Here is a 27,014-nt window from a genome sequence, read left to right as displayed (position 1 = left end):
TTTTCTATATTAATTTTACCTTATTATTTGAGAAACAGAATAGTCAAATTCTTTACAGAGAGAAGGTAAAATTGATTTCAGAATATTTGATGATGTTCAACTATTATAATTTTATTTGTATTTTCATAGTGCTGTTACTAGCAGTAACAGTGTGAATACTAAAAGTCTGAATTAACAATTTTATAATTTCTACATGAGATTTTTTTGTAGATTTGGAAAATCCTTAAAAAAAACTCCCAGTACCCTCAGAACTTTTTCCCTTTCCCTGAAAAATTCCACCTTTGGCTAATATTTTTTAAAAGAAAGTAAAGAAAATGTGTGATAATTCTTTTCAGCAATTTTAAGTTTATACTTATTAATTGAGATACTGTACTTGGAGTAATAGATACACATACAAAATCAGATCTGTGGTTGCCTTGAAGTTGCTTATGTTTTAATAAGATTCCTTTGTTGTTGTTGTTTTAATTTTTGATTCTCAATACCATTCAGGAAAACTTTATATACAGTTGTACTTTATCATATCATTGCCTGTATCCTATGTAGTAAGTAAAAGTAGTATGATGCCAGAGCAAAGAGCATTTTTGACTGTGGGTTGGGAAGAATCAAACCCCTTCTAGTCATAGCGTGCCAGAAATTGAGAAAAGTGAGCTGCTGCTATTTGCCCAAGTTCTTGTTCTCATTGATGTGTAGACTGAAGCCCCTCCATACCTTCTCAGACTAGGCGGAGGGGGTGGGAGATGATTCTTGTTTAATAATATAATGAAGATAATCTTTTGGTTAGTCTTTCATACATAATTTTATTTATGAATAAATACATAAATTATTTATATGTAATATATAATTATATATAACATAAATACATTTTTGTTTATAGATACATAATTTATTTATATATAAAAATAATATGATAAAGATAATCTTTTGGTTTGTCTTTCATGCATAATTTCATTCATGTAGAAAATTTTCCTTTTTTAAAAAACATTTTAGCATTAATAATGAGTTTAGTCATGTTCTCTGCATGAGTAAACTATTTCTCTGGTCTTACAGAATTTTTTTCCCCCTTTTATATGAAGAAAGACAGCATGAGCTTCAGAATGACAAAACATTTTTTGAATTTTAGCTCTGCCTCTTATTAGCTTTATGGATAATTAAAACTAAATATTTATCAAATGCCTACTGTGTGCCAAGCACTAGTGATCCAAAAAAGAGACAAAAGATAATTCCTGTCCTCAAGAAGCTTACAGTTTCACAAAGTCACCTGAATATCTCTGTGTTCCTGTTAACTTCTTTTAGGAGCAATAGTAACCTAACCTGCATGATCTGTTTTCCTGAAAGGGTTCTTGGATGGAAGTTACTCTGCAAACCTTTCAGTCCCATTTAAAATAGGAATTGTTTTGCCATTTCTGTTTATTTCTATTGCCTTCGAGTCCTTTGTAATATATTTTTTTGGGGGGGTGTTAATTCTAACCTTCTATCTTAGTATCAGTTCTAAGAAAGAAGAGTGACAAGAGCCAGGCAATTGGAATTAAGTGATTTGCCCAGGATCACATAGGTAGGGAGTATCTAAGACCAGATTTGAACCCAGGTCCTCTCCTGGTGCCCTATTCACTGAGCTCCCTAGCTGTCCTCACCTGCAATTTTTATTCTTTTGAGATCGTTGCATTCTGTGCATCACTGAGGACATTTTTTGGGAGGAGGAAGGGAAAGGAATCTGATCCTGTCATTTCATTTGGGTATAGAAAGCTCCCAGGGAGGAAACTATATTTCTCTTTGACTGCTGGGCTGCCTGTAGTCTTAGCATTTTCCAGTCCGACGTTTAAATAGAGGCAGACAAATACAGAAATGCTCAGTTGAGGCAGAGCTTGGTCTAATCATGTAGTAGAAGTGGAGTTTAATGAGTGTCGGTGTTTTCTCACCTTCCCTTCCTCTTTCCTTTGTCTTCTCTTTCTGCCTCTTTGATCCTTTTCTGAAAAAATTTTTTTATTTTGGTATTTGCTGACACAATGTCTATGTAGTGACATAAATACATTTTTGTTCATAAATACTTATACAGCCAAAGGTCATGTTAAATGTTTTGCTTTAGTGGTAATTTTGGTAGTATATTTTCCTTTTACCTTTTTTTTTTTTTTCATCAAATACAAAAAATTTAAGGGCTCCTCATTTAATATCTTTCAAGGTGATTTAAAAATCAATAATAAGTTCATTTAAAATTCAGATATTACATTTTACATTTCTGAATTGTCGTGGAAAAATAATCAGTCATTAAGGGGTCCCAACCTAAGTTAATGAACTTTTGGTTAATTAGATAGGGTGTTCCTTGTACAGTTTATTTCAGGGTATTCAATAGATGCTTCCATGTTATTAGAAGGTTAGGATTTTGTAAACATTGTCTTAATAAGTCATACTTTGGAATATCTCTTACTTGGTAACTTAAAGGAGGGAATAAGCACATACTCTGTACAGGTCAGGCACCATTCTAAGTTCTTTAAATGTATATCATTTGATCCTCACAACCATCTAATGAGGGTAGGTACTATGATCCCCATTTTACAGATGAAGAAAAATGAGGCAGACTGAGATTGTGATTATCGCAGGGTCACATAGCTATTAAATCTTTGAGGTAGGATTTGAACTCAAGGCTTGTTGATTTTAGGTTCAGCACACTATACAAAGTACCATCTGCTACCTCCACAGAACAAATTGTATGTCAATATGTATGTGTGTACATGTGCATAAACCTGTACATACTAAGTAAATGGCTATTTGAAGCTTTCTTGTTTTATTTTCTTAAGTGAAACAATATAACAAATATGACATGACCAAAAAACAACAAACAAACAAACAAACAAATCCCACACTAAACAAAACCAGCCTTCTATCTCTACTGTGTCTTCATCTTTTACATCTTTAGGCTTTTGAGAAAGTTATTTCCTAATATCAGTCTCTGTCTTTCGTAGTACCAAATATGCCACAACAGCGGCAGGATCAGCACCCCCAGAACACCCTGATGCACCCTGCCTCTGCTGCGGGCCCTCCCATCGTGGCCACGCCACCAGCCTATTCAGCACAATATGTGGCCTATAGCCCTCAGCAGTTTCCTAGTCAACCTCTTGTTCAGCACGTGCCACATTATCAATCTCAGGTGAGGTTGGCACTGTTTCACTGTTGTCATTTCTCTTCTGTATTTGCTTTTTAGTCGTAAGGATCATTTGATAGGTTCTTATTGCTCATTAGACTTACTTTTATTTTGTGCAGTTGGATAGGGAAGATTTTCCTCTGCTCCCTATGATTTCTTACTCTAGATAAAATCACCACTTTGACTTGAACCTGTTTCCAGAAAGAAAAGAGAACTTTTGTTTTCTTTTGTTATTTTTAAAAAAATAAAGTATTTTCAATTAAAGTGAAAAACACTACAGTTTTTCTGACAAATTTGATACCTTTAAGTGTTTAATTTATTATATAGCATAGGTTCTAAAAAGTGTTTACTAGTATTTATTATGTAAAAAGTTAGTAATTTTTTTTTACTAGATAGCAATGATCAATTTAAAAGACTTAGGGGAGAAAGAGCATTTTCATTTGTCTAATACAGTGATTCCCAAAGTGGGTACTACCACCCCCTGGTGGGTGCTGCAGCGATCCAGGAGAGCAGTGATGGCCACACTTTTTTGTATTACATTCTATTCTGAGTTCAATAAATAGTTTCATAATTTCCAGGGGGCTAAGTAATATTTTTTCTGGAAAGGTGGTGGTAGGCCAAAAAAGTTTGGGAACCACTGGTCTAATAGTTCATTCCCATGTGTGTGTATATACATATACTTACTTACTTATTCATTCATTTATTTATTTATTTATAAATGCTTGTTCTCTTCCTCTCCTCTCCCTATCAAGAGAGATCTTCTGAAATGTTATAGTTGTTTGTGAAAACTTGTGATGTGTCCTATGGAGCTAAGATTCTTGACATCAAAATAATTGTTTTGACATGTTTATGTTTTTTTATGTTTTGTTTGAACACAGCATCCTCATGTCTATAGTCCTGTAATACAGGGTAATACTAGAATGATGGCACCACCAACCCATGCCCAGCCTGGTTTAGTATCCTCTTCAGCAACTCAGTATGGTGCTCATGAGCAGACACATGCGATGTATGGTAGGAAACGTTTTCATGTTCATATCGTTGTAAATTGTGTGACATTTTTAGTCTCTAAAGCTTTGAAAATGATTTTTAGCTTTTAACAATTATCTGGCCTCCAAGAACATTAAGGATCAGTAAACTACAGAAAGATGAATAAAAATCACCTGCCTGGTTTGTTTTATTACTTTAAGGAAATCACTTTATTTCTCTGTACTTCATCTGTAAAATGCAGGTAATGATATTTCTTACTCTCTTTCCCTTAGGATGTTAAGTAGAGACAGGGCAACGTATATAATGTATTCCATATGTGATAAAAGAAAGATTCTATATGAAGTGTTGTTATTATCACCATCTTCATCCTTTAATTTTCTAATTAAGGCATGCTTAAAAGTGGCTTTTTAACAAAATTATATTGAGAGAATCAGGAAAAAGATTCCCCAAATTTAGGCACATATTTTATGCTATATATATTTCATTGAATTCGATTAGGGATTAAACATTTTTAAAGCCTATGGAAAAGATGGAAGGAAATGGAATAGTGGTAAAGACCTTTTAATATTTTATAGTAGAAGGTTTATAAAGCAAAAAAAAAAAAAAGTAAGAGCTCTTTATAGAAAGACTTAACCGGCAGCAAATTTTGTAATTACAAAAGACTGGAAGCAACCTAAATATCTAAAAGGAAGGAAAAGACTAAACAAATGTGGTGCACTAATGTAATGGGGTACTGTGATGAAAATAAGACCAACAAGTGAAAGCAAAATATTGAAAATAAGATACAAAACACTGAATAGTCTATTGAAAAAAATCAGAACCAGGAAGAATGAATACATACTACTAAAACCAAAATGAATGAATCCTTACGGGAGGGAGTAAACAGTGGCAACGTTTTGTTCATTAAATTTAGATCTCTCTCACACACACACTTAAGCTACTGTTCCAGTAGAATGTTTATAATCATTAAATTTTTTTTTTATTGGAACTGTCACTTGTAGCTTTTGATACAACTAAGATATCACAGTGCTGTTTCAGATGGGACTGGCAAAAAAAATGTTTGGGGTTTCTATATATTTTGAGACTAATTTTGGTAGATATTATCTTGCAAAAGCATACTCTTAATAAATGAAACCTAAATACTTGCATTCCACGAGTATACATAGAATAAACTATTTTGCAAAATGCAAAGTGACTAATTTTATCGAGTATATAATAATGTTTACTTTTTTTTTTTTTTAACCTTTAACTTTGGTGTATTGGCTCCTAGGTGGAAGAGTGATAAGGGTGGGCAATGGGGGTCAAGTGACTTGCCCAGGGTCACACAGCTGGGAAGTGTCTGAGGCTAGATTTGAACCTAGGACCTCCTGTCTCTAGGCCTGACTCTCAATCCACTGAGCTACCCAGCTGCCCCCTATAATAATGTTTAAAAACTAAATTTTTTTATTTTATTGATCTAAATTCTGTTTTGATAAGCCTTCATTTAAGCCAGGCCTGCAGCTTTCCCCTTTTGAAATTAATGCACATGGGAAGACTAGGTGGCTCAGTGAATAGAGAGCCAGATCAAAAGATGGGAGATTCTGGGTTCAAGTCTAACTGCAGATGCTAGGCATGTCATTTAACCCCTGTTGCTTTAAAAGCCCTTAACTCCCTTCTGCCTTGGAACCAATACTTAGTATCTATTCTAAGACAGAAGGTAAGAGTCTAAAAATAAAAAGAAATTAATGCAAACTATTACAAGTATTATTTAAAGTACAATTTCTTATTTGGCTAAGTAAATCATAATTGAATTTACCAAATTAGGATTTCAGAGATGATAATATTTATTTCATTAATATATTAGCTCTTCTTTGAAAGTTGGCAGCCACATTATAATTAAACACAATCATTCCTGTCTAAGGATACTCTCTCCCAGATTTTTTTAAAGAAATCAGTCTTTCACAGGTCTCTTTCACATAGTTTCTTTGTATACCAATATAGATGGCAACCCCTCAACATCTTAGTAATTCATATCCCTGAATTTCCATGGCTGGGAAATTGATGACCTATTTGCTAATCCTCTGATGATGAGCTTTCTTTAATGTAGTTGGGCTTTTCCTAGGATGACAAACACAGCCCTGCTTGAAATCCAGTCCATTGTGTCAGCAATTGAAACCCATTATCACTATGAAAAAGATTCCAGTGTTTCCTAAACCAACAAAATTGGTATTGAATTGGTTCCCAGTTCAATGGAAAAGGGAATTTGCTATATACATAAAAATAATAATCTGCTTTTTTGGTATTCTAATTTGACTCAGCCTAATTATAGAACAATCATCGATTCAACTTCTAATGATCCTTTTCAAGCATAACGTTTATGTAACCTCAGGCAATTCTTTGTTTCACATGAGGATTCTTACTTTCTTTTCATTGTCAGTAGAAAAACACAAGAATTTTAGGCATGGATAGCTTTCTAGGGCTTCTCTAACAGGATTTTTATAAAAAAGATCTGAATTGGAAAGCATTGACTTGAGTCTTCTTCCACTCAAACTATTTACGAGTCCTATTTTTTACCCATATGAGAGTCAAAATAGATGAATATTGCTTAGGCTCTGTAATTCTTAATTGAATCCATTTCTGAACCAAATTATCTTCAAGATCTCATGGTATAAAATCCTAAGGCAAATCTGCTCTTTGGTTTTTATTCTCAAAACTAAGGTATTTAAATCAAACCATAGAGACTATTTTTCTGTTCTAAAAGTACTTCCAATGCAATTTGTTTCCTTGCTTGTTGAGTGAACTTTGGAGTGCAAGAGGAATGAAGGTTTTCTGTGCCATTTTCTTTGACTGATTCTAATCCTGATCAAAATCGGTCTTCAGGATTTGTTTCTAAGTGAGCTCTACATTTGCATCCCTGGACTTTATATATATATATATATATATATATATATAATCCTTACTTTCTGTCTTAGAATCAGTATTAAGTAAGGTAAGGGCTGGGCAGCTAGGGTTAAGTGACTTGCTAAGGGTCACAAAGCTAGAAGTGTCTGAGTACAGGTTTGAGTCTAGTACTTTCCTTCTCTAGGCCTTTTTCTCTATCCACTGAGCCACCTAGCTGCTCACTGGACTTGTAATTTTATAGGATGTCCTTTTATGCCATACTTTTGGTAGCTAACACCATCATTTTTGGAATTATTGTACCAAACATAGAGTAATATATTACAGATGCCATGCTCTTGACATGGCATGAGAACTCATGAGACTTTCATATTATTACTTTGGTTTTCTTATTGGCTTTATAGTTTTCCAATAGTATATCTATCAAACTCACATGTGAAATATTTACCTTGGTTGAGATCAGATTATATATTTTTAAAGAGTTTAATTTTTCCAGAATTTTAAACCCCCTTTTACTTTTAAAAGATCACCATTGCTTTCGAAGCTTTCCCACTTATTTTTAATTATAGTTAATATTGTGTAGGTAAAAATTATAGGCCCTTATTGCCCAATTACTCTTTAATATTCATCAAATATTTTCTTGGTGTCAGCTTAGTTGATATATAAGCTCGTAAGCTTTCATTCAACTGGTTTAATAAATATATTTAGACTCTTGAAATTCTTCAAATTCTGGCATTTGTTTTCCGTGCTATGTCTTTAAAAACATCGTTAGTATAATAAGCAGAGAGACCTGACTCACTTGACCTCTTGCCTTTCTTTCAGCAGCAATACCAAACTGCCACATTTTTGTCAGTGGCACTTTGAAGGACTCTAGTTTTAATTATGATTTTGTGTTCTTAACCTTGAAAAGGAAAATGGGCAGGTACAATTCATTATCTCCAGACATAGGATTTAGTATTAAGATAATTAACCATTGCTTTTGTGAACTTAAAAGCAAAGGTGTCTAAATGAAAAAGATAGAATTCTTCAAATGTTTTTCAAAATCGCTTTATTGCAACTTAAATACATTTCATCAGGCATCCAAGTGGTTAAAATGCTTAGCTTAAAATGTTCAGTGGTGGTATCTTAGCATTGTTTTTAAAGATATTTTTACATATTAAAAAGGCATTTCATTTCCTCCTTTTTTCCCTACCTTGCCTCCCTTTGTGCCACAAGATGACCACATTCCTGTAGCATGGTGTTAACTATGGCCTTTTTGTCTTCATTGAGTGCATTCCCTTAGTGCCAACTTTTTATTCTATCCATTAGGATCTTCATTTAAAAAAGGATCAGTATGGTGAATTACCTGTATTTTTAGAGCAGCATTCTGTTAGGCCTTGAAATCTCACTCAGGTTTGGGTAAATAGAGGAGGTATTAAGAAAACAAAGAGTGAGCAACTGGGTGGCTCAGTGGATTGAGAGTCAGTCCCAGAGATGGGAGGTCCTGGGTTCAAATTTGCCCTCAGACATTTCCTAGCTGTGTGACCCTAAGCAAATGATGTTGCCTACCCCTTGTCACTCTTCTGCCTTGGAACTGATACATAGTATCGATTCCAAGATGGAAGGTGAGGGTTTAAAAAAAGACTTGTGAGATATAGAAAAAGCTTGTTATTTTTTCCCCCTGCTTTACTGTCTCCAGTATATTTCAGTAATTTGAATATGTTAGAATTCATTTAGACTTACTTGTAATGAAGATCTGAAATTCCGTGTTGCTGTTTCTTGTTAATAGGACTTTTCCTTTGGCTGCCCATAATCCAGTAAACTCTAGGAAATAACTTTTCTTTATAAATCATATGCCACACATTTGATTGGATTATGTGCTTTTTTCAGAGAGTCCCCTACTATTTATTAAAGTATTAAGTTCCCAGAGGCCCAAGTATGAAGAAATGTGTTTGCACATTATTTTAAATAAACATAAAACCCTTTCGAGCAAGGCATTATTATATAACTCATCTTTCTTTATAAAACAACTATATCATATTTAAAATGTAACATTTTACAAATCGGTCTAAAGAACCCTAAATGTTACTGAATATTGTTTAGTTAATTGAATTTTTACCTTTTAGAATTTCTGCTGCAGGTAGATCTGAAAACACATTAATGTCACTTTTTTGTATTCATTTTTTTCATTATTCCCATTTAACTTAAACAACCCAGATGGTTCATTAACAAGTTCAACTGAAAATATTGCCAGTAAATGTGCAAATATTATCAGATTAGATGGAACCAATCATCCTGTAATTTCTGATCTTTGAATATATGTGAATAGCCATATATCACATAGTCACCAAATATTCATAAGCCTGTCCTATAGGTCAGGCACTGTCCTAGCTGCTGGGGATGTAATTATAAAGGATAGAAATACTTCACCCCTTTCTTAGCAGTGATCCCTTTCCCTTTGTTTAGTCCTCTAACTCAGCTTGTCTGTTGTTCTGTTTTACAGAAATTATTATAGTGAATATATAGTCTCTTGTATTTAGCCACTGGGAAGTCTGAATCCTTACATATTTTTTGTATTATTGATGATGATGATAATAGTTAAATTATTAAGTGCCCACTGAATAATACCTATACATTTCATTTCATAAAATTATAGTTTCTTTAAAGTTGAAATGTTTGTTATAGATGTCATTTGAGTTAACATGTGTGAATCCTTAGGTAAATATTTTGGTTCAAGATGTGCAACAAAGTTGTTCAGTGGTCTTTTGTTATATATTAATTTTATTCCTTTCAATTAGCAAGTCAACAGGTGGACCTCGACCACCCCAGTACAGAAGAAAAAGTGATTTTGGGGCAGTGCCATCTAATTTTAGTTAATTTAGTGATAACATTTTAAAGTGCTGAATGTCAGTAATAAAATAAATAAAATTCTGCATGAAAGCAATCTTGAAGAAAGTGATTGAATGTCATCCTTTCCAGAACATTAGGAAAGTGCACACCTAAAAAGGCTAATTTACCTTTCTATTTTCCAAATTCAGCATGTCCCAAATTACCATACAACAAGGAGACAGGCCCTTCTTTCTACTTTGCCAGTGAGTTGGGTTTTTTATATTAATTTTGATTGTACAGGAAAACACATTTTAAAAATTATATGTTAGAGGAGTAGACTTGTTGAATAATCTTGTACCAGACAAAGGCATTCGTTAACAGTCTTAAAGCAAAGATTAAAGTTGTGATAGCCAGTTTATAAAAGCTGGAGTTAATTGGAAAAAAATATTTGACACTAATTTATGTATACCAAGCAAAGATATTCACAATCAACAGAAGTAAGTTTCTAAGTAGGTTTCTTGTTCCCAGATTTCTTTTACAGTGAAACAAAACAAAAAACCAGTCCTCTTTATTTTGTATCAGGTTAAGCTAATTGCAACCCTTAAAAAGAACAATTACTTGGGACCTTAGGATTCAACCTAAATTTTTATCCCATTTGTTTAAATTTTCTTCTGAAGTCTCCTGATTAGAAAGGAATATATAACTTTTCAAGTTTTTAAGAGAATAACTTTCTTAAAGCAGAAAACCTTTATATCTTTCTTCTATTGGCTACATTTTATATAAAATGAATGGTAACAATTGAGGGTTTTAAATATATAGGTGTGGGACAGCTAGGTGACTCAGTGGATAAAGAGCCAGACCTGGATTCAGGAAGACTTGGGGTAAAATCTGGTCTGGAATCAATTCTAAGACAGAATAGGATTTTAATAAATAAATATACAGGTAGAGAGAAGAACAAATATGTCCTGAGCCAATTTGAAGTGGGAAAGTATTTCCTAGAAGCATATTTGTGTCATAAAAGAGTCCACAGATCATCTAAACCCCCAAATGTTTAATTTTATAATTGAAAACCAAATAGTTGTGTCCAGCAAAGTGATGGATTTGCACTTTAAAACCTGGTAGTGATGCTTCATCTGCATCCTTAGAGAAATTTCAGTGTTAGTCTCCAGAAAGACACATTACAGTAATACTTGGATAGGAAATACCAAAGAATTGGAGAGATAATTGGAATTACTTGTATATTATTTTATTACTTCTTTTTTACTTTGTGTGAAATGTCTGATAGATTTTGCATTGTAGTTGGAGCCTTTTGAAATGTGAAATGACAACTGAAAGTACTCGACACAATGTCAAATTTCAAATTCTTTTTAACAGATTTTTTTTCACTTAGATTGTGTATTTTCCTAAATTGTAATATGACTTGGTATCCAAAAATTAAGTTGCTAAAATAGAACTTAGTGTATACATATTTTGATTTGGTACATGGACATTTTAACAAGTTTAATCCTTTAATAGATACTCTTTAAAATGGAGTCTTGCTGTATGTATATACTCTTAAAGGGAAACTATGTATATGTTTACAGTATGTGAAAGGTATTTTCAGTTCTTTATTACTCATATTGAGGTCTCCACGGTAGTTATCCTCACCATCTTACTGTCTCTGGCAGTAGTTTTGGAAGAAGTTTCCTGGTAAGTAGCTGAAAGGTCACAGTCTTTAATCATCAACATCTAAAGCATAATTGTTTGATTCAGCAGAATTTCCCCCACTATGAAATGGGGATGCTATTGTCTTAGGCACTAACAGTGGGCTTGCTAATTCTAATGTCCTTTGGGGCTTCATTTTGTTATGGTTTGTTCTAGTTCCCTTTCATTCACTTTCTAAACAGTTTCCAACATCCTTTCTTTTCAGCATTGATTTGAAATGTTTGGGTTTTGTATTCAAATCTGTGCTGTATTGGGAGATCTCTCCCAACTTGTGCATCCAAGGTCAAGATGGCAAAACCACTTTTAAAACCAAGCACAGTCTTATATTTATGAAACTTAATTGAATAAGGTCATGAAGGTGTGACTTATTTTTTGTTTGTTACCAGTTTTATTTGTCTTGTGGTAAATTGGATGTTTTACTATAAAGGGCTTTTGGTATTTGTATTTTAAGAATGCCCACTGCCCTCCCTAACTTCAGAAGTAGATCTCTCTGATCTAGCCTTAAGCTTTATTTCTTCTTTTGGTTAACTACTATATGAAGTAATACTGCTTTGCATGGCCTTAGATGTAAAACATTAGAGCTGGAAAGGACCGTCAGTCTCTGTCCTCCCTGGAAGCTGCTATGGAATTCTCATTCAGAGCTACCTGAATATTCAATAACATATGAATGATGATAATTGCTGAAGGACTAGTCAGAATACCAGAGGTCATTTATAATTATCTATTGGGTTGACTCTAGCCAAAGTAAAGAAATTCATATTCGATTAATAGTTACTTCATAATCTGTTCCACCTCTTCCCAAACTTACCACCCACTCTCTTTTTCTCTTAATTCGTGATTCCTCTTTCCCCATGTATATCTCATGCTCACTTTCAGTATCATTTACTAATTTTTTCTTCTTTTCCCTTCCTTTCTTTATTAATTGGTCATGATTTAGAACCAAAATACATTTTTATTAGTATGTTTGTCAAATTTAGTATCATATCTCATTTTCCTAATTTGAAAGGTAACAGAATTTTTTTTTAAGTTTTCATTTTTCTTTTTAAAAGGAAAGTTCCCTTCCCTAATCCTAGCTCAAGTTGTTTTTAATGATTGTGGCCTCCCTAATTCCCTCCTCCTAATTCCTAACTCCTCTAGTAATTCGCATAAATATATACAGTTCTAGAATATTATAAAAACTGGGTTTAAAATTATAGAAAACAATTTTCTTTACTCTGTAGTCAGTAGAAATAATTTTTCTTTGTTTTTATTATAGTCATGGGTTTCTCAGAGGCTTGATCCTTCATGGGGAACAGATGATCTAAATTTTCATTTATTACCAAGATGAACAATTTGATATTGACACATCTTTTTCTATTAACCAGAGAAAAGGGAAAGAAAATACTCTTAAGAACTAGAGAATAGCACTTCTTTCATGCAATATTAATTCCTCTTTAAACCACTTAAAGTCTCCTTTCTGATATCTGACATCTGTTTGACTTAAGTAACTTTTCACTTCTTTAAAATAGTCAGGTTGAGAAAATATTTCTAACTAGAACTTTTCCTAAATATTATTTGTAATCATCCAATTAATTGAAAAATATGACCTCCTCCCTTAAATACACACACTTTTCCTCTACTTGTTACAGTGCCTTTAAACTTTTATTTTACTAAAGTTTTGGTAGGGAAGAGATTTGCGTATTTGTGTCTTTGCAAGTGAATTTTTTTTTGAACTCACAAAAAAGTAAGTCCAGAGGTGAATTTGAAAATGTGTGAACCTGAAATGTTTGTTATATGTTGAAAGTTGGAATACAGATTAGCCTATCTAGTGAGACATTTTTATAGTACATAATACTTAATGTTCTTCAGTTTCAATTCTAAACTTATGAGAGTAAGGGATGGTATTTGAAAGTACATAATCCCTCCATGATAAAAGATCTTTAAGTTGAATTCTTATTTTAAACTTACATTTATGAATTTTATTTTCATTCATTAACTTGCTTAATTTTACTCATTATTAGTATAGAAGCCAGGATTTTGTTAATGGGAATTATTTCTAGAGAAACCTGTCAGTTTTTTATCCATGCTCAAGTAAAGTATAAAAAGTATAATAATACTTTAAAAAAAGTATATAAAGTAAAGTATAAAAAGACTCCTCAACATGGTCTTAAAATAGTAATACTTAATTATGTATATGGTAAAAAGCCTCTTTTCTTCAGGGTCTTTTAAAAAAGTCTTCCCTATGCCATATGTGCTTTGGTTTAGAAGCTAATTATAAACATCAGATTTTTGAGAACTGTTTGTCTAAGACCCTCACAAAAACTCATTAAACTTTGAGTGATGTGCTTAGTTGATGTATGTGTTACTGCAAAGTAATGCCATGTGTAGTTTCCTCTAATGATTAGGTTTTTGGTCCTGTTAAGAAATTTCTTTTAAAAAGACAAGAAAAAGTCACTATTATTTGTTGTTTTGAAGTTGTTTGAGAAACCATAAATGATTTTGTTGAAACTTATCTTTTTAAGTCAAATTTAAGTTATTTCAAAACAGAACCTGCCATTCTCATAATATTTGTATACAGTTTTAATAAGAACAGGTAGGTCAAATGAAAAAATCAAGACCTTTTATATCAAGTATTTCCATCCCTCTAATTTTGGAGAACTATAGATCTAGGAGTAGAAAAAGCATGTTTGTTGAATGGATATGGCAGTGAGAGGTGGATTTTTACCCCAATGAATTTTTTTAACCCAGTGAATTTATGGAAACTGAGTATAATTTGATAGAGCCGTGGGACTGAGGAGTCCCTTTAGAATGTCTGCCTCTAGGCACCTCTTTCCTTAAAAACTCCATTCAATAAGAGGACACACATTTCCTGGGATATTGAAGGGTACGAGGGGAAAGCATTGGCTCTAGAGTCCCAGATCCCTCCTCTAGCCTTCTTACTCTTGTGACCTTCAGCCAAACAGCCTTTATGGGGCTTAGTTTCCTCATTTGTAAAGAGGGGGTTGGTCTAGATGGCCTCTGAGGTCCCTTCCAGCTCTATCTCTGGCCCTATTATTCTTCATAGCACATTCCAGCATGTCTTACATCTTATATTCAGAATGTTTTTCTGAATGGACAAACCACATTCCTTTTGTTTCAATGAATTTAAAATCCTTGTTCCCAGGGAATTCAAACCCACTAATGTAGACTGTGTTTTTGGCAATGGATGCACAGGTGTTCAGGATAGAGCATAATATAGGCACTCAGATATTTCCTAAGCTGTAGGAAAAACATGACAGTTTAATGGCCCTCAGTTTCCTTCTTTCCTATGTCATGTATTGGTGTTTAACTCTCATTTCCTGGACCTTACCCTTTGAATGACAGGTCATTGTTTACTCCACAATCATGTACTCCAGTAAACTCGGAAACGGATTAGTAGCTAAAGGGAAGATTCTTTTTCTGCCTAAAATAGGCCATACAAAAATCTGTATCCCACAGTGTAGAGACCAGAGGAACTATTTCAGGCTCATTGTTAAAACAAGCTTAGCTTTTGAAGGGTTTTGGGATTTGTAGGTTAACACAGATGCTCACAGAGGTGAACATTTTGTTTTCTGTCCTTACTGTAGTCTCAGTCTGATTTATCTTGGTTTTCAAAATATGCTGCCTTTGGAGTTCTTGGGGAATAGAAGAAACTTTTAAAAAAAATAGTAACCAAAATATAACTTACCCTGGTACTCACCAAGATTTGCTTTTGTTCCTATCTAACAAACTAAGTTTTAAACTGAATTTAGCTCTTCTAATTTCCTTGATGACCAGCAGCTAAACCACCCCCACCCCCCCACTTTGAGGGAATAAATAATTTTGAATAGTGGATTTAATTTTTCTTTACAGTTCAGAAAGTTTTGTTTTTATCCATGATACAAAATGATGATGGCTTCTGGGGCAGCCTCTAAGAAGCTTTACTGGATGGAAAAAGATGTTTTTTTGTTTTATTAGCAGAAAGATTTTCTTCATTTTACTCTAGGGGAAAACCAAAAGATATCTCTTCATTATTTCAGCATATTGTGCTTGACTTTTCAAGAGCCATAATTGTTCAGGGTATACCAGTGTGGGCATTTTGTATACACATCCTAGACAAATGGTATGTACACGACTACTGTAAGGCCAACACCAGAACAGTAGCATGGTGAGGTTAGCCAAATGAAGACCTAGCAAAGTATTTATGACCACACTTGAATGAAAATTTATTGCATTACATAGATATACATGCACATTTCATGTGTGTGTTTTGCCTACACTTTTTAAGTTTTCTTTTCTAGTATTTATTTTGTTAAATTCAAATAAATGAAATTTCAATGTTTTAGACTGATCATCAAAATGTATGTTAGTGAGACTTGTTAGTATATTTGCATAGTAGTTTACACTTTGGTTCAAGAGGGTGCATAGTTTAGAATAGATGCCAGTTGTGTGAGATCCTCTTGAGAAAATGCAGATGAGTTATGATGTGAGCTAGATACATTTAGACCAACAGAGATAACGTAGTTTGTGTTATTGCATAAAACAGTGGCGGCTCTAGTCTTCCTTTTTTTCTTTTGCTTTAGTTTCTACTGGTTCCCTTGCTCAGCAGTATGCCCATCCGAATGCTACCCTACACCCCCATACTCCACATCCTCAGCCTTCTGCCACTCCCACTGGACAACAACAGAACCAACATTCGGGAAGCCACACTGCTCCCAGCCCTGTGCAGGTAAGGAGAAATAGATGAAATCCCTACCTAAATTTACCACTCACAGATGGCTCTGAGCATATGGAGAAAATGGTAACTCTCCATTGTTACTTCAACAAGTATTGAAAATGGCCTAATATAGTGATGGGCAAACCACAGCCCGAGGGCCAGATGCGGCCCCCTGAAAAATTCTATCTGACCTGTGACATTATTCCTAATCTGACAAATACAATGAGTAGGATACAATACAATGAAACTTCAAAAGAGTTGCCTTAGAAACAGACTGACAGATGAGCATTTCCTTTCCTTTGGCCCCCTCTTTAAAAAGTTTGCCCATCACTGGCCTAATAAGTTGTTATTACCTTTTAAAATGAGGACTTTTGTTTAGGATTTTCCTCCTAAAGATTTATATCATCTTTTTTGATAATTGTTTCAACTTATGTAATATTAATTTTTATATGCCTACTTATAAAATTTTCCCCCAATAAATAGAAATCTGGTCCTTAAAATTAATTTATGATACAAGCTTGGTCCAAAAATGACACTTTTTTAATCTAATGTGAATGATCTCTACTGAGATCATTAATACTGATGTTTTGATTAAGGCAGAGACCAAGCCCTCTACCCTAGAAAAGCCCTCTTCTTTGTTCTGCACTTAAATGGTCTATATAAGTAGACATTGTTTTCTTCTCAGAAACTTCAAGTATGGTAGGCTCTCCCAGAAGACTAGTTTCTTATTAAAGATTAAATTACAGATTTTGAAATCTGAATAATAGTCATTCATGGAAAAGAATATTTATGAATGGGAGTTTCATAAGGTTGGCTCTCATAGATGGGATTGCAGTAGGTATCATTGGAAGGGACATGCAGATAGATGAGACCATGGCTCCATTTGAGTATCGAAAACTTCAGGAGGAGGGAGAGGAGAAAAGGCCTCTTGTCTTAGGCTTTGTGTTATGTTACTCCTAGTCCGTTTTTGCACCATCTCAAAGCCTTGAGCCTAAAAAAAAGTTGGATCTTTTTCTCAGGGAATTCTGTGATTTTAGCAGCTGTTACCCAGCAATAAAAATTGTCTTTCCAGCCTGAGTTCCCCTGCACACCCATGACCATACTCACACTTCTACAGCCATGAGTGGAAAAGAGAGAAGGGATTGTATTTGCTTGGGACCATAGCAAGTCTGACTCTGGCTTGTGGTTGTGCCCTTCTCGTTTTCTGAAAACCAGTCAGGTCACTTTCCTGGCCCAGGCCTCCGTTCTCTGCGTGCATCTTCCTCATCTGCTTTTATTATTGCTGACTTCAGAAGTCTCTCTGTGTGAATGGGGAGAGCATGCTTGTCACTAATTCTTCCTTCCTGTTGTTTTGTAGCACCATCAGCACCAAGCTGCACAGGCCCTTCATCTGGCAAACCCCCAGCAGCAGCCGGCCATTTACCACGCTGGTCTGGCCCCGACCCCACCTTCCATGACACCGGGCTCAAATACACAGTCTCCACAAAGTAGTTTCCCAGCAGCACAACAAACAGTCTTTACGATTCACCCCTCTCATGTTCAGCCTGCATATACCAACCCACCCCACATGGCCCACGTGCCTCAGGTAAACCAACTTTAACCAACTTTCTGAAGACCAAGTAGAATGTCAAGATTCTCAGATTCTCAGCGAGCAACCAGACATTCTCCAAGCTAGAAAAGTCCATGTGTGAAGCTTTTGACCTGTCTCCCTTTATCCTTCAAATACATGTGATCTAGCCATCAATGAATGTTTGTGTGGTTTTATAATGGGAGAAGTTGTTTAGTAGCAAGTTCACTAATGTCCCACAATTGAAACTTGAAGACTGTCTTTGGAGTGCAACCTGTTTCTTCCTTCTCTGTGTCTGCTTTGCTTTGTTTACATGGCTTCCTTTCTGTGAGTATGAAAGGTCTGGGGGCATCACATATCTCCGCACTCTGAGGTGACTTATCCTGGGTCTGGCAGCTGGAAAACTTGAGGGAGTCCTCAAGATGAGTTTTTCCCAATGGCCTCCCTATCTGATTCCAAGTTCCTTTCTGACTCAGTATTAATTATGCTTCATGAAATGGCTGGTCCCCCAGTGTCGGTGCAGCATGCTAGGGGTTGGAGGACAGGGCCTTGGGGGAGGAAAGGAGGGGCTTCTGTACTGGAGGTGCGTGGGGCTTGGCAGCTCCCCTTAGGCTTCGCAGGGTGTCAAAGGATGGCCAGGTGTCGGTGATGGCCATCTCCGTTAACATAGAAGGTGTTTGACTACTGAGGTGGAAAGTGAAGGAGAGTTCATTAGCACTGAGTTGCCTTGCTGAGTCTAAGGAGGTTGGTCTGCGTGGTTCTCTATTAACCAAACCCTCTGGAAATGAGAGTCTTAAGTCCTAGCTACTTGATACTCGATGCCAGTTTCAGTGATGTGGTGTTAGAACGTATGTAAGTCCCTAGTGTATTTTCATTTAAATGGCATGGGGGGAGGGGGTGTCAGGATGGCCTTCTTGTAGAGGTTTAGATTTATTTAGTCACCAAGTGTATTCCTAGGGGTTAAAGATTTATAATGGTGCCTAGCCTGTGTTGGGAAGTTTGGACCTCCCGGCCTAGCAGAGTTTTTAGCCTGCTGTACAGTGTCATTAGCATCCTGAATCCAATAGGAGACTTACTTTTTACAGGGTTGGGGAAATGCTTAGACAACCTTGAATATGGCTTGGACAATTGAGGTTTGAGGTATGTTTTATGAAGACTAGGCTCCTTCAGGCATTCGGGCAAGTCTGGTAGTTGAATAAGACTATAAGCTCAAAGCCAGGGTGGGATCCAGAAAGCCTCACCTTGGGTGTGGTTTCTGAGCTATCCTCTAGGAAGAGCCAAAAAGATAAAACTTGCTTGGGAGACCAAAGAGCCCATCAACTTTTCTGAAATTTTAGCATCAAAGAGTTAATGTTTTTCATTCAAGTCTTAGCATGGTCTAGAATAGCATTCATAGTTTGGAAGTCAGGACAAGGGAGTAACTCCTCCTGGAACCACTGATTTATGCTACAACTCTGTACAAATCATTTGGCTTGACCATTTTGCCATGGTTTACCAAAAGCCATTTTGCCAGCTTAAAAATGGGAATACATCTTTCAGTAATCCATGGTCAAGTGAGACCAAGCTGACCCAAAGAGTCTCTTCCACTTCCCATCTTTAATTCTCCTAGCAAAGCTGCTACCAAGTAGTAACCCAGATGTAAGTGAAGTGATCTTCAGTTCCCCTTGCCTCCCCTGTGGTGGAAGTGCTCGTGAGTAGTAGTGGGGCACCATGGCTACAGATTGGAAGGAGAAGGACAAGCTGTATGTATATTTAGAGAATTCATGAACCTGAGGGAGGAATTTCTGAATAATTGAATTTACTGTAATATGTTCTTTACTTCAAGAAGAGTGTTGCCTCCTACCTGCCAGGATTTAATTTGTGCCTTTGCCTTCATAGTAAGCTTTGAAAGCTCAAATCGCCCCTCAGGTTGCTGCCTGTTGTGAAAGGAAAAATATCGTGAATGCAGTATATTCAGGTGACCGGATACATGGAGAATTAGACAAGGAGGTGGTGCCCAGTATGTCTAGGCCCTAATTTCTATCCAGATTTATTTGGTGCGTGCTGTTTTATATGGTCGAATTCTCTCCGTGGATGGAGCATGTTTGCTATTCAGTCAATTGTAAGAAAATAGAGTCCTCCCTGAGAAAGTAGGCCCTCTGGGTCAGAGATAACACTCCTTCCATCTTCAGCCAAATGAGAACACAGTTGACATGTTGTTTAAGCCAAAGATGTTGCCTGTTTGCGTAAATGAGCTCTTTGTTTCAGGCTCATGTACAGTCAGGAATGGTTCCTTCTCATCCAACTGCTCATGCTCCAATGATGCTAATGACGACCCAGCCACCTGGCGGTCCCCAGGCCGCCATCGCTCAAAGTGCACTACAGCCCATTCCAGTCTCGACAACAGCGCATTTCCCTTATATGACGCACCCTTCAGGTGAGGCGTGTGTGTGTAGGGGCTGGTACACTGCAAAGCGTATTACTGCGATGGTGAATGACAGTGAACCCTCGCGGTCTGGTTTGAGAGTAGGCGAGCTTGGTCAGTGTGCGCACCTTAGACAGCGTGTCTGTGATGTCGAGGACATGGGCGAGGCGTGTTCTCTGTCGGCTCTCCAGGGTCTGGATTGTTTAGAAGCAGCAGCAGTCTGGGTAGCTGACGTGTGCATTGGACCGTGTTGGCCTTCCTCGCTATGACAAGGAGCAGAGCAGGATTTTTCTTCCGGAATTCCAACCACTTGGCATGGGGGGGGTCGCTATAGCCTAGTTTGAATGTAGGTCAACTCTGGAAAGTCACTGTTGGAAAGTGCTGTGTGTGTTGTCCTTTGATTCTGAGTGCAGGGGCTGTAGCATATCCCCGAGGGGGAGAGAAACATCCCTTCCGCTGGACTCTACTATTTGATGGCTGCTCTGGCAATATTTCACAGTCTAATAACATTTTTAATCCAAAAGCAAATACTAGTGCTTGGCTAATTTGGGGTAATCGTGGCTTCCCCCTCCCCCCTTCCCCATGAGCAACACGAAATCATCCTTGGAGCATTATGTGAAATGGTGTATGTACCAGTTTGACCAATATGCCCCTTGGTGTATAGGTGGGAGGGGAAAAGTAAACTTGAATTTTTGGTTTAAGCTGATAATCTAAGGATAGCATGAGGCTGTATGTGTTGCCAAAACATTAGAGAAATTTGTGTGGTCCTGCCAGTTTTCTGTTTAAATATTCACTCTTCTTTTTTACAGTACAAGCCCACCACCAACAGCAGTTGTAAGGCTGCCCTGGAGGAAGCAAAAGGCCAAATTCCCTCCTCCCTTCTACTGCTTCTACCAACTGGAAGCACAGAAAACTAGAATTTCATTTATTTTATTTTTTTAATTGATTTCTCGTAACATCCAATAGGAATGCTAACAGTTCACCTTGCAGTGGAAGACATTTGGACTGAGTAGAGGCATGTAGGCCCTTGCGGGTATTCCGTAATTCCATGCAAGTGCCCCAACTCTGCTTGCTGAAAACTGGAAGTTATTTATTTTCTAATGACCCTTCAAAGTCATGAACTCATCAGCTAGCAAAAGAAGTAACGAGTGATTCTTGCTGCTATTACCGCTAAAAATCAAGACTTGGAAAGCCCCTTTTACTAAACTTGAAAAAGGTTCAGTAAATTCTTATCGTCAAACTGATGGATTATTATTTATAAATCAAGTTTGATGAGGTGATCACTGTCAACAGGCAGTGGTGCAACTTTTAAGTTAAGGGAAAACACTTTTACTTTGTAGATAATATAAAATAAAAACTAAAAAAAAAATTTAAAAATAAAAAAGTTTTAAAAACTGATACAAGTTAATGTGTGTTTGTATAAGCTACTTCTACTGTAGTTCATTACCATCTTAGCTTAATATAAACCAAGAGGGATGATTAGCAGGTGACCTTTAATCTCCTTTTTTAACACCTAAGAAAGGAAGTGCTAAATCTATCTTCCACCTTTTTAGTGTCCATCATGCCATTTCCTGAGCTAGGACATAGTCTTTTATCTGAGAGAAGTGTAAAGTCAGGACAGTTTTTATGGTGGCCTAGAAGGATGTGGTGTGGCTGCTTTGTGAAGGAAAGCTGTTCCCTAGTAGATGGAACCCAGCTGGCCCCCTCAGAAGGAAAATGGGATTCCTGAGCTAAGAGAGCTGGCAGGCTGGAGTGGGGCTGTCAGTGTCTGGAACTCCTCTGCCAGCAGGGGGGGCACGAGACTGCCCTGGATCCCTTCCTTGGCCTTTGGATGGCTACTGAGCACACGTTGACCCTGCCAGGTCACATGACGGGAGGCTAAAGAGAGCATGCAAGTATGCTGGCAGTGTGTGGCTTTCCTATGGAAACCCCCCCGCCCCGATCAAGAATGAAAGCACGAGAGCTTCTGAAAACACTTTTTAATTCATTTAGCAGTTTGTACATTATAGCAAAATCGGTATCATTCCAGAATAAGTTATTCAGTTGGTTACAATCTCTCCATACTTTCGCCTGGGGCCCTGTTCTGTCATTACAGAAGTCACGTGGGCTAGCCGCTCCCACAGGAACGTGGAAATACATGACGGACGGGTCAAGAGCTCTCTGTTTTAAAGATACACCATGAATCTCCTTTGTGTTTCGTAAAGTGCATTTTTATACCTAAAAGAATGCACTACTCATTCTAGCCCAACAAATGCTGGATTGAAAATGCATTTTGGTTAAAGGACTAAGGATAATGGAGTACACTGTTGAGTCCCCGTTGCTTGTGGGGGCAGGGGGGAGCGCAGCCAACATCTGTAGAGATAGAACGAGCCAGGGGTGGAAACCATGAAGGTAATGGCTTAGGATGGAACCCTCCACGATCATTTTGCAAGCTAAGTAAATGTTATATAAAAAATAGTGTTCTCTGGTCCACAACATCAAAAATGGTTGTTATTCCTCTGTACCACAGAGTCCAGAAATGAACAGAGGCAGAGGATTTATACCAGATAAGACTATTTGGATTGCTGGTCTAGAATTCAAGGCAGGTTAGTGGGCTTAATTCTTTGGTGCTGTTGGGGTCCCCCCCCCCTTTGAATTGTTTTGTCCAGTCTTAGACTTGATACAGAAATTCCAGAAAGGGAGTCAAAATGTAATTGGTACTGCAGTGATTCTCTTCACTACAGTTAGGAAAAATGGGTTGAGTGGTAACTTAGACACTGAAAGTACTCTCAGAAACATGATGCTCATCTTTAAGGGTCTTCAGAACAGTTGCTGGTTTGTGTGTTTTTCAAGAATGTTGCTCAGAATAAAGGTGGTTTGAGGAAGGACACTTGGTGTGATGGCAGGTGTGGCAGGAGCTACAGAGAAGGCTTCCCACTTGGCGGTCATGCTTGTCCTCAGGAAGCTGCCTAGAGAAGGAGAATGCTATGAAAGCCATCGAGGTGAAACAGTTGCCTGCCAAGAAAGGACATGTGCTCCATTTTCTCCAGCTGGGACTGTGGTAGAAGAAAGAGAAGGCAGCAGTTTAGGGTCACCTTTTTGCAGGCCTAAAAAGCTCACTTTTTGTGAGATAATGCATTCGAGCGTTTAATCGGGGAGCAGGAGCCTTCAGAGAATTGAGAGTTTGAATGATTTTGTATTGAAAGCAATATGGGCAGATGGTTGAATGAAAGGGCCTACCCTTTGTCAAGGAATGCAAGTTCTAACTGCAAATATCTGTCAATTCTGTTCTGTGAGGATTTGATGAGTACAAGGGACTGGAGGCTGGTTTCTCTGGCTCAAGGTGAACTCCTTCTCAATGTAGCCACTCTTGTAGCTGGAGGGGTAGACTCATATGGTGATAACCCAGGTTGGAGAAGCCATGGAAAACCTAGAAAGAGAACTTGTAGGAAGGAGAAAGTTTCTTTCCCAGGGAGTTGTCATCACTGACTCCCCACCTCTACTGTTTTATGAGGATTTTTCTCTTTTGGAAAGGCCTGGCCCCGTGATTTCATTGAGTAGAGGGTACTCCCAAGTGAAGAAGATCCCTTACTAATGTAAGCCAGCACCTTCTCTGCACTTGTTGCCCTGAGGAGGTGAGTGACAGCCAGGATGTGTCTGAGGCAAGACATGAACTCTGGGGCTTCCTGGCTTCCAGGCTGAGGCCTTGATTCTCTGCCAAATTGGAAGAGATTATTTGAAACACTGCCTAGAGCTTTTGATCACATTCATACGTAGTGTAGTGTACCGAGTTGTCGATGGAAAGATCTTGGGGAGGTGAGGAAGGAGGGCTTGGAAACAGAAGCCAGAATCTCTAGTTTTCATATATAGAAGCAGCAGGCAGTCACCGGGGTCAGAGAGAGCTACTACTTCGATCCTCATCCCAGTGAGAATGATAACTACTTTCTCTTTCCTCACAATAATCCTAGAGCTAAGTTCGGGATTACAGAGAATCTGGCTGATGGATAGACTGAATATTATCAAGTTAACTAGCCACCATTAAGTACCTGACAGGGTCAAATTACTCTTCTCACAACCCAGAGGAAAGAAGCCGTAATGGTTAGGAATTCTATTAACTTGTCCTATGAAACGAGAGCTGAAAGTTGTTCTAAAAGCAACTTTAGATCTTCACGTTTAGATGTACAAAATCGCACGTGTCCAATGTTTCTAAATGTTCGATTTTAGCTTCTGAAGCGTACTTCTCCACTCCCCCCACTCCCCTCCGCACCCAAAAATAAAAAAATCCGAGAGGCAGCACCCGAGGGTGGCTACCAAAATTCTGGGTTGGAAGAGCAATTGTCTCCGTTCTGTCGCTGTCCTCTCCACCCCTGAGAATTATCTAGTTAGTCAGAGGAAAGGACAGGTAGAGAGTATTACTGAACACTGAGATTCAGAGGCGTATGGATATCTGCTTGATTATGTGTGTCCACAACACATGCCTATTTACCCAGAACATACCAATTAAGCAGTGACTGGCTGGCTTGCAAATAAAACAGGAAGTTTATTATGCACCGAGTACTTTACACAGTCTTACTGGCCATGGCCCTGAAATCCTAGCTTCCATTTTAGGTCCTACAATAAAAATAACTCATTCATGGGATTGTGGGAAAAACTACAAGAGCTTGAAGTATAGTGGGTACCCCCTGACCTTTAGTAAAAAAGTCTAGGAGCTATGATTCCCCCCCATCCCCCCTAATGCCCACTGAGAAGTTAATAGGAGCCCGTTCTTTATAAATAAGGCACAGGGATAGAACGCCTTCACCGCTGGCCCCCCAAGGCAGTTATGACTTTTCGTTTCCCTCGAGACGTGACACACTTCACTTTTCTCAGTTTGTTTCTGATGGCAGCCCATTGTCATTCTTTAGAATAGAAAAGTGATTTTTTTTCCTGAGAATTCCGTAGTGGACAAAAACGTGCCCAGATGGACTTCGAACCATGAACTAGTGAAGTAACATTTGCATATCTCTTTTAACTACAAAAATAGCATTTTTATTAGTCTAAACAGTGCAATAAAAAGCAAGCAACCGTTTAGGTTAGAAACCTCCTTTAAGAACTAATCTGAGGTAAAAATGTTTTAGTTGTTGTTGTTGTTTTCACGTTAACTTTCCACGCAAGCCTCAAACTTGCCCTTCGTTCTGAGAGCGCGAGTGGAAGCAGGGCTAGCCAAAGCGCTGGTGAGCGATGGCAGGAGACATGGCTGTCCCGCCTTTTCCTCTTCCTTAGCTGGTGACATGGGGTTTCTATTGAAATAGAAGAACAAATTCAATTTGTATTCTGGGGCGTTAGTGTTTAGGGTTTCCTGACCCACTTATGAGAAACTGGTACAGTTGTCTTTGCCCGTTTGTCTGTTTTCTGCCCCGGCCTCTGGTCCTCGTCTCTCAGCTCACTGGGATCCCTCCTGGTCCTAAGTCATTCCTGGGGGCACTTTTGTGCAGCTGGCCCGGGGGGGGGGGGGGGTATGGGACGGCGTGCGGGGCGCTGCACTGAGTGACCCCTCCCTGGACTCCAAGCACGGTGGGTAGGGCAAGTCCACAGCAACTATTTCTGTAAACAGGAATGAGAAAGTCGTAGGATAAAAAACAAGAGTAAGAGGATTACACAGCAGGCCCTTTAACAGGCCTAATAGGGTCGCATCCAAACTGGAATGAACAATCACCATCACCCTTGGTACGGTCTGTCTAGCGAGAAGAAAGATAGAGGTACATTCAGAAGTCCCCAACTCTACAGGTCAAAGTGCATGATGCTCCCTCGAGGTGGGGGAGGGCAAGGGGAGGCTGCCAAGCGGAGGAGGAGGAGGAGGAGGAGGAGGCCCTTCTTCAGAGAGGCGTGTACTGATTGTCTATGGCCCGGATGTGACCCCTGTTGGGGGAATCCATCTCGTAATCGGAGTCCCCTCGGGCTGGGCTCGGAGGCTCTGCCGCCTGTTCCATGTGCCGGAGGCTGTTGGCCAGTTCCTCGGGGGGAGGCAGCAGGTGGAAGATCTGCTCGGAGGGGGAGGCCCTGGATGGCGGGAGGTCCTCGGGGATAAGCATGTGGGCACAGCCGGAGGAACTGAGGGGAGGAAGGCCCAGTTCAGAGCTCCAGCGGTGCACAGAGAAAGGCAACAGAACGGTGTTGCTCGAACCTGGGAGACAGACGGAGGAAGAAGCGTGAGCGAGCGGGAGGACGGGGCGACCCCTTAGCCGTAGCACTATGTCGTCAGTAGGCCGTGCGGTAGCCGGTCACCCGTCATAGTATGGCCTCCTCCCGCCTCCCGGCCTCACCTGGCGTGGGAGACACGACCACCACGTAGCTGGAGAGCTTGACGTCGCAGGCGGCCCCGCACTCCAGGGGGATGGGGGAGCGCTGGAAGTGGTGTAGCATGTCCACGATGGAGGGGAAGTGCAGGTGCTGCACCCGGCAGTGCCCTTGTTCGGTCAGCGACAGGCGTAGGTGCTGCCGGGGAGGACCGGGCCACAGGGGAGAAGGCATTTGTCACGGGGAGGGGTCCTCCCGCGCCCCCCACCCCCTCGGCCCAGAACGCTCGCCCCCTACCTTGGCTCTGCCCTGGAAGTTGAACGTGAGGACGTACTCCCCCCGCCGCGTCTCGCTCTGCCGCACCAGGAACACCCCGTGGCCCGCCGGACCCTGTAACTGCACCAGCCGAGCGGCCTTCACTCGGGAGATGGGGCCGTGAAACCAGGGGTAGCAGGACAGGAAGTGGTCCGTTTTCTGACAGGCCTGGTCAAGCAGCCCACCAGGCGAGGCACCTTGTGGAGCAGAGAAAGTGGGCCTTATGAACCCGCCCCCCCCCCCCCCCCCCGACACACGGTGCTCCTCT

At 38.7% G+C, this 27,014-nt stretch overlaps 2 protein-coding genes across 6 annotated transcripts in view; one reads left to right on the top strand and one right to left on the bottom strand.

Moving 5' to 3' along the window:
• The window catches only part of ATXN2 (ataxin 2), an 80,654-nt gene extending 58,533 nt beyond the window's left edge, over window positions 1-22,121 (top strand). For 2 of the 5 annotated variants that reach the window (XM_044673555.1, XM_044673522.1), the window contains exons 18-24: window positions 2,958-3,142; window positions 4,015-4,147; window positions 10,018-10,071; window positions 16,072-16,217; window positions 17,563-17,790; window positions 20,020-20,188; window positions 20,986-21,105. In XM_044673555.1, coding sequence (XP_044529490.1) covers window positions 2,958-3,142; window positions 4,015-4,147; window positions 10,018-10,071; window positions 16,072-16,217; window positions 17,563-17,790; window positions 20,020-20,188; window positions 20,986-21,014 — 944 coding nt within the window. In that variant the 3' untranslated portion in view covers window positions 21,015-21,105. Of the gene's footprint in view, window positions 1-2,957; window positions 3,143-4,014; window positions 4,148-10,017; window positions 10,072-16,071; window positions 16,218-17,562; window positions 17,791-20,019; window positions 20,189-20,985 lie in introns of all 5 variants that reach the window. The other 3 variants (XM_044673530.1, XM_044673546.1, XM_044673538.1) reach the window with 2 other exon arrangements.
• Window positions 22,122-24,675: 2,554 nt separating this feature from the next.
• Window positions 24,676-27,014, bottom strand: part of SH2B3 (SH2B adaptor protein 3) — a 40,780-nt gene continuing 38,441 nt past the window's right edge. The window contains exons 2-4 of the mRNA XM_044685420.1: window positions 26,729-27,012; window positions 26,458-26,629; window positions 24,676-26,318 (exon numbers count right to left, since the gene is read on the bottom strand). Of these exons, the coding sequence (XP_044541355.1) occupies window positions 26,011-26,318; window positions 26,458-26,629; window positions 26,729-27,012 (764 nt within the window). The 3' untranslated portion in view covers window positions 24,676-26,010. The remainder of the gene's footprint in view (window positions 26,319-26,457; window positions 26,630-26,728; window positions 27,013-27,014) is intronic.

Source organism: Gracilinanus agilis, chromosome 1 (genome assembly GCF_016433145.1).
Source record: "Gracilinanus agilis isolate LMUSP501 chromosome 1, AgileGrace, whole genome shotgun sequence".
NCBI classification, from domain to species: domain Eukaryota; kingdom Metazoa; phylum Chordata; class Mammalia; order Didelphimorphia; family Didelphidae; genus Gracilinanus; species Gracilinanus agilis.
This window is presented reverse-complemented; position numbering and strand designations above follow the sequence as displayed.